Genomic DNA, 8,194 nt, shown 5'->3' on the forward strand with positions numbered 1-8,194 from the left:
TCTCTCTCTCTCTCTCCCTCTCTCTTTCTCTCCCTATCTCTCTCTCTTTCCCTCTCTGCCTGGGTAGGCCTGCAGTTAGAGTCGGAGCAGCCTGCCTTCTAAAGGATGTTTATTGAGTCATTGGAGGGTATAAAACATTTTTTTTTTTTGCGATATATATATACGGGATTGGGTAAATGTAAAGTATAAACCCCAAGTCGAACTGCTGCTGACCTTTTGCGCAAAAATCCGGGGTCCCTATATGTATGTGTGTGTGTGGGGGGGGGGGGGATCCACTGTGGGGTTATTGCTTCGTCTTTCAAAAACAGGAAACAGTTGGCTTTGATGGTCGTGGTGCGCAAGAATATGGGGGTTGTACCTTACTTTTACCCGTGTTTGTGTGTAAAGTGTACCAGGGAATGGAAAAAATACCCCGAAATCGTGTAGATTTAATGCCCCTTAAAACACGAACTGTATGGTTATTTAAGAGGCAGGACCTTCGACTTTAACTACCTTTTCCGGAGGGACCGACGGCAATGTGCCTTTCCCTAGGGCACAACGTCAGACCAAACTGAGCCTCGAACCCCGAACCCGCAGTCTCACGATTACAATTCGAGTAGTCTAACCGCTGGACCACCGACGCCAGCAGAACGTGCTACATAACACATGGACCTAATCAACGAAGGCATACACTCGGCAGGTTGCTACCTTAGAATTGTGGCGTCGGTGGCCTAGTGGTTAGGCTACAGGACTCGAAATCGTTTGGTTGCGGAGTCGGGGGTTCGAGCCGCGGGCCCGATGTTGTGTCCTTAGGAAAGACACTTTACACACTAATTTTCCTCACTTCACCCAGGTGGAAATGGGTGCTCGGACATAGACAGCGAAAGATCCTGTCAGTATGTTAGTGTTTTAGCGCCTATAAATGGCTGTTTGCACAGTATGCTTCCCAGGAAGTTGAGTTTGTTTCAGAATGCTCTCAGGTCTGCTGGGGTAATAGTGTAGATTGGGAAGCGCATCTGGAGCTTGCTGTTGAGCGTGGATTTACGCTATATAAATGCTATCTATTATTATTAATTACAAATTTCTTTCTGACATTTTTCGCGGTTTCGAGTTACTAAGACAATGAGGTCAGAAACAAGTTGTTCTATCTGTTTTTTCACAATCGTAAGATTTTTCGGAGTCGTTACCGGGATATTCAAAAATTGCATTCGAAAAAACCTGACCATGTTATGAAAATCAAAATATTAAGTTCAGATTTCTCAAAACTGTCGAGCAGATAGAGCTTTGTAATTTTAATTCTAGATAGCCAAATGGAAGCTTGAACCTCGTTCGACGGAGGCCGCTTTTGATGTTAGGGAAAAAGAAAAAACTGTGGAATTTCCCACTTGTACTGCGTGTTTTAGTTTTTGCTCTCCTGCAGCGTCTGCCTTATTTTGTTTTTTCTTGTCTGTCAATATTGGACAGTGTTGTAGACTACTCCTGTGTGAGAAAAACCACTGACACAGAAGCAATAACGCACACGTTTTTTTCTGTATATAGATATGATCGCTTTTAAGGACAAGCGAGCTAATCCAGATTCCGGGGGTTTCCAGAAATCTTGACCTACACCAAAAGTGGGCCTTGCCCTACCAATAGGGGAGAAGTTTGGTTTCATTCGTGTGTATATTTGTTTAGATATAGATAAAACGTTCCTTGTCTTTTAAAGAAACTGAACAAGGGACAAAAATTTTACTTTCGATTTTCTCAAAACAGCATTTTTCCTGATAGCCCCCTTGTCCTTAAAAGCGACCATATAGATAGATAGATAGTTAGACAGACAGATAGATAGATAGATAGATAGATAGATAGATAGATAGATTGATAGACAGATAGATAGATAGATAGTTAGACAGATAGATAAATAGATAGATAGATAGATAGATAGATAGATAGATAGATAGATAGATAGATAGATAATCAGGTCATTGCTTTTAATATATTAATGGGTTTTTTAATGTGCTATGATACTTTGTTGTTTAGCTTTTGACACAAGAACGCAGCATCTGGTTGTTCTGTTGTACAGGGTGATAAAAAAAAAACTTTACAACTTTTTTTTAAATATCTCGCACAAATATTGTTCTAGAATGCTGTAATTTGGAACAGACAAAATTCATTCAAAAGGAATTTGTTTGATATAAAATCCTTGAAGAAGAAACATGTTTTGAAAACGGAAACGGCTAAAAGAAAAAGCACCCAAAAACTCAAAGTTCACCAATGTTTAAAAACCTTGTAAAGGAAGTCGTGAAAAGATTAGTTGACCTTTTTCTTTTCTTTCTCTTTGACATTCATTTTCCATCCCTGTGACATTTAAACTATATTTAAATTCTTTTACAGAGTTTAAAAAACCTAATTATTTCATTCTGAAATTCCTAGAAGCAGTGCTCCACATTCCCTCCTTTGGACTCGACACATTTTTAACGCGTCGTTCGAAATGTTCAGTGGCGCACTAACACAAGGACCTGCTAAACCATGAGTTTTTAATGCCACATACACTGTACATGTTTACTAAGAAGTGGCTTCTAGAGACAATAGAGTGGGGTGCCCAGTAGACAGCATTTTTTAATTTAACAAACCCCGCAGAGTGAAAATGGGCTTTGCACTAAACCAAATGTCATCGAGAAAATGACCCCTCTTTACAAGACAATCGAGGATTCATGAACACATTGCCATGCTCTGATCCATGTCATCTCGGCCAAGCGAAGATGAACATGGTATAGTCTTAGGTTAAGATCTGCCATGAGAATGCAGACCGCTGAGGTGTAGGAAAGTCCTAGCTGCAGATCATCCACGGACAGTCGTCTCATCGGACTCGGCTACTGAAATCTGCTCTCTGGTGGCGTTTAAAGGGCTGCGCATGGTGCGTGTTCATCCTCAAGTGGTCATGTTTTAAAGAACTTTTTAGTTCTGATTCGCTATAGATCCAAACTGACGGAACTTCTCTACTCATGACGCCATAGGTCTTGAGGGCACCTAGGCATTCACTCCTTGCCTTTCGCAGAACTTATGAAATGTCAGGGATGGTGAGTTTGTGGAGAGGTAATGTTCAATACAAAAAGCTCTCTGCTCTTTACTAAACGTAACCATGATCTAAGCAGGCGAACAAAATTTGTGGAAAATACTATCTGCAGACTTCTGTTGACTTGTTAGACTGCTGTAGCTTGCAATATGGCGCGATTGTTGCAACTTTTAGTGGTAGGCCTAATGCCAACTGGTGCGTCATGCTATGAAAATGGCGACAAGGTTGAAAATGGGTTGGTTTTTAATGCGCTGTATAGAGCAAAACCATTCAATATACTTATCTAAAATACGTATCACACAAAATCCTTTTGGATTCCAAATGTGATTTTCAAATCTGAAACTCAAAACGTCAGTATGGAGGAAGACATTTAAAAAACAAGTTGTAAAGTTTTTTTGGGATCACCCTGTATTTTACACTGTTGCATTTCTCTCTCTTCTTTGCCCAACCGAAAAATTGTTTAAGACCCATTTTGTGTACCATGTTGTGCTCTAGTCTTTTTAGGGATCTTGGAATTCTATCTTTGTCCTCTCTCTCTCTCCCTCCCTCACTCTCTCTCTCTCTCTCTCTCTCTCTCTCTCTCTCTCTCTCTATCTATCTATCTATCTATCTATCTCTCTCTCTCTCTCTTTCTCTCTCTCTTTCTCTCTCTCTTTCTCTCTCTCTTTCTCTCTCTCTGTCTCTTTCTCCTTGTTTCTCTCCCCCCTCTCTATCTCTCTCTTTCTCTTTCTCTCTCTCTTTCTCTCTCTCTTTCTCTCTCTCTCTCTCTCTCTCTCTCTCTCTCTCTCTCTCTCCCTCTCTCTCTGTCCCTCTCTCTTTATCTCTCTCTCTTTATCTCTCTCTCTTTCTGCCCCTGATGTTGTGTTATTGAGTGCGCTTTTGGCCAACGCATGGAAAGGCAGCGTAATAGTAAACATAAATAGCGTTCTGTGGGCCTACCTCTTTCTTTGCCCTTGGCCAGTTGTTTGGATGCTCGTGTCGCTAGCTTCTGTGCACGTCTCAAAATTATTGATTCCGGAAATCTGACTACAGTTAGCGGTATGGCGAACTTTGACGGAATCCCTCATAAACTTGAAGGGATTCCCTGCCTGAGTCTTGACCTCATTTCTCCCCACACTCAAAGTCTCCAAAAACAATGCCTTCTTTGGTTCTTTGGGGGTTATTCGAAGATGGTGTAGTTTGATCCGCTCCTTCTACTTCGTTGTCCCTTCCTGGTGAAATAGTGCCTGAACTCTCTCTCTCTCTTTCTCTCTCTTTCTCTCTCTCTCTCTCTCTCTCTCTCTCTCTGTCTCTCTCTCTTTCTCTTCTGTATCTTCATAGTTTTCCAGTGATCTGTTTCTTCTGTCTACTTTGCTCTTGTCCGTCCTTCCGCTTCCTGCTTTTCTGTTAGTCTCTGTATGTGTCTTCCAGTCTGTCAGTTAGTCTGTATTATGCTTCTACCTTTCTACGTTTGACGTAAATTCTCTCGGGAAATTTCCGGAGCCTTTGCGGATTTGATGCTGAGTGCAGTTATGTATATTATACAGTTCGTGGAGCTAATTCCTTGCTCTAATTATCCCCAAAAAAATTCAAAATTGTTGCTGCTGGTCTTGTTCTGTTTGTTATTCATGTTATACAATTTGAAAAGAATGTGTTAACATAGTTGAGCTGCAATCCTCAAGTAACAGTTTGTGTCATTTTGTTTTCACGGATTATATCGTCAGGTAAAAGTAAACTTGACCCCGCATCAAAACCGGTGTGACCTAGTACGCACAACGGGGTCGGTACTAGATCTATATGTTTTACAGGAACTGGAGACTGCTAGCTGTGGTTGTCAATGTGTGCAAAGACATGTGGGGGGGGGGGGGAGATGGGTACCTTGTACTTTACTTTTTGCTTATTGGAGGATTTCGTTGCGTCAGTATGCTCATGAACTGATACTTAAACAAGTAATATGTGCATAAACACAAACGCAGAGGTGGCCAGGTTGTGGGTTTGTTTCATTTTTTCTTCAGCTTTTGAAGAGCAAAGCGTGTGGTCAATTAGCTCTCGATCTGTCTTCAGGGAAGAAAACCCACGTTCGATTCGATTTTTCTCGACTTAGCTCACCGAGTCTGTGTGCTTTTAGATTCATTTCACGATTAAGTTGGGGGGTTTTTAAATTAATAAATAATATGGAATTGTTTCATGCTTTACGACTCCCGTTGACAAAAGTTAGATCTTTTGGGAGGCGGCTGCTTCGAGCCTGCCTATCAGAGCCAACCGAGGCTGAGATGTGTACAACGTTCCAGCAGACATTCAAGGTTACTGGGTGGAAAAAACCCACCTTGGTACGCGGGAATCGAACTCACGTCTTTTTTGTGCTGCAGAGAAGCACGTAATCGCTGCCCCACAGACCCAAGTTTTATGATGGAGATTCAGAATCAGGGTACCGTTAAGAAGTCTTGGGGTCGAAGTAAAATGTACCCTGCTGTCTTAGAATTCCAAGATTACATGAGAGGAACTTAAAACTTACTGTGTTCGGTACCGGTACGCTCTACTTTCTCTTTGTCTCACTGTGTTCCCAGGTCTGGTGACTTTTTCTGACGGTCGGCACGGCTTGCCCAGGAACGAGGGCTGTTTCGACGGCGAGCGGATCCTGCGGCGCGAGAAGTGCTCTAAGACCATCCAGAGGGCCCGGGACATGGCCAAGAGGGCGATCGAGGCCAGCAAGACGCTCGGGGCCAGCTCCTGAAACGATGCCCTCACTGACGGAACATAGCCAAAAAAACATGGCTTTGGAAGAGTTGCAAACTTGATCTGAACCTTGTACATAAAGATTCAACGATGCAAGAATGTTTACCTTGCTTTGTTTAATCTTCCTCCTTTTTTTTCTTTTTTCTGGAGGTGGGGGTGGGGTGGGGGTAATTTTTGTTTTATTTTTATTTTTGTTTTTTCTTTTGTTTAGGAGTGTGGTTTGTGGGGGTTTTGTGCGTCTTTGTTCGTTGACATTTCCCAGATTGTTATGTACGGCTTCACCCTGGGAGACATTGGGAATTGGAGCATCTAATTTCTGGACAAGTTGTATAGAGAAATGCCGTGCCCTTGAGGTACTGGTTTGAACAAAAGAATGGTGTTTTGATGTTGGGATTGTTTTTAAAAATGTGTTTGTTTGTTGTTGTTTTGTTTGATTGTGTGTTTGTTTGTTTTTGGGGGGTTGGTTTGTTTAATTTCTTTTCCGAGTTTTCTTCGCTTATTTAGTTTCTTTGTGAGGTTAGGGAATTGGCTTGGGTTAGGTGTGTGTGTGGGTGTGGGGGTGGGGGCTTTGCTTCTTTGGAGATCTTGTCATGTATTTGTAACTAACTCATTGTTTTGTTTTTGCACCACTTCTCTTTTGTTATATGCCGTTTTGCATTTAAGTAGGTTGCGTAGATCTGTAATACTCTACGGTGATTTCCTCGTTAGCTACCGACACACTAAGACTTGTGTTTTTGGATTTTTTCCCCTTTTGATTTTGGAGATATTTTCTTCTTCCCTCTTTGCCTTCGTTGGATTGTCATAAGTTTGTTGTTTTTTTCTTTTGTGGTATTGGCGCTTGTTTTATATCATGTGTGTCTGTGTGTGTGTTTGTGTCTGTGTGTTTATGTGTGTTGATGTGTTTGTTTGTTCGTATATGTATGATCATTTTTGTGTCCATGTGTTTGTGTGTGTTTGTGTGTGCGTCTTACGAGTATGTTCCAAATATGGTCTGGAGACAAGCTTGTGGAGGTTCTTTCTCGTTTTATTGTTGTGAGTTCTGCTTTGTCTGTTGGGTTATAGTTGTCATTGTTGTTTCTTTGAGGTTTCATTGTAGGAATTGATTATGATTGTATAACTTGGCCTGTCGGTTTTAAGGGGTGTGGTTGGTTGAAATGTTAGTTGGTTGTTGTTGTTTTTCATTTTTGAGGTTTTCTGAGAGGTTTTTGTTGTTTTTTTCTGGGTTTTTTAACTATTTTGTTTTGGGTTTTTTGTATTTTTTAAATTTTTTTTGGTTTGATGATTCTCACAAAAAAAATTGATCAAGGTCTACACAATGATGAGATTTGTACTTGTTTTAATCATCATAATATCATGTACCTTATTGTGCGAAATATATATAGACATTCGAATTCACGGAAAGCTCGAACAATATGCCATTATCCAACTTTCTTTGTATTGGCAGAACGGTATTTCTCGAATATCTGCTCGGATGTGTTGAATAATTCATCTCGCAGAGCCTGATCAAATTTTTCCTCACAATATTTTGTTTTAACAAAGCGACCCAGACACGGGTTATTCTGTTGTTTTTAGCCCGAGGATGGTTGTGGGGGGGCACCGCCGCTAGATGACGCCTAGATGAGACCCACATCTTTTCTTTTCCGTTGTTGTTGTCTCAGTCTCTTCTCTCTTTTTGTTTTCCCCCGAACTCATATAGGTGGGTGGTTGGCGGGTGCTCTGGTTTGCTCCTTCTTTTCTATCAAACATCTATCGCCTTTATCTTCCCTCCTTTTTTTATGTTTGTCACTCCCTTTGTAACACCTCTAATCTTCTGGCACTCATAATATGACCTTATGCAGTTGCGAGCGCCGTAAAACCTCTACTAAAGCAGCTGACGAGCTCATATAGATCTAATAGTTATTGTGTTGATGTGCTTCTGTGTACTCGAGGAGAGCTCACTTTAGCTTGTTTGGATCCTGCGTGCCGCGAGTATTTTTCCTTCCCGTGAGAGGCGAAGAACAATGGCTCACATTGTTCTCTTGTTTGAAGATGGGAGCTGATTATGGTTTTAATATTGTTTTTAGTATTGTACGCATAATATTTTTCCAGATGTAACTTTATATCAAACTACATGCACATTGTATTCATATAGCAAATATAATATTATATTGACATTCTACCTTAAAATTTATCTTTTACTATATTTCTGTAAACATAATACGAATTTTATTTTCTGACATCATTGATTCTGAGTATGAAATAAACCTACAAGATATTCTATTTTTTTAAATCAGTTTGTCATGCGTTTGCTTTAAGTGTTTTATTTGTTTTTGTTTTGCATTGTAGTGTTTTCTTTGTTTTTTTTGTCATCACCACTTTACAATCCACTGCCCAATTCTGTATATGTTTTTCGAAATTGTTTCATCAACTGGTGTGGGTCCTGTAGCTGCCTCACCCCCCCCCCCC

At 40.7% G+C, this 8,194-nt stretch overlaps 1 protein-coding gene across 4 annotated transcripts in view; it reads left to right on the forward strand.

Annotated features, from left to right (window-relative positions):
- LOC101855170 (MORN repeat-containing protein 4) overlaps positions 1–6,147 on the forward strand; it is a 75,353-nt gene extending 69,206 nt beyond the window's left edge. For all 4 annotated transcript variants that reach the window (XM_005092643.3, XM_005092644.3, XM_005092641.3 and 1 more), the window contains exon 4: positions 5,581–6,147. In XM_005092643.3, coding sequence (XP_005092700.1) covers positions 5,581–5,747 — 167 coding nt within the window. In that variant the 3' untranslated portion in view covers positions 5,748–6,147. The remainder of the gene's footprint in view (positions 1–5,580) is intronic.
- The last annotated feature ends 2,047 nt before the right edge of the window (positions 6,148–8,194 follow it).

The sequence above is a fragment of the Aplysia californica genome, unplaced genomic scaffold, assembly GCF_000002075.1.
Source record: "Aplysia californica isolate F4 #8 unplaced genomic scaffold, AplCal3.0 scaffold00050, whole genome shotgun sequence".
Lineage (NCBI taxonomy): Eukaryota > Metazoa > Mollusca > Gastropoda > Aplysiida > Aplysiidae > Aplysia > Aplysia californica.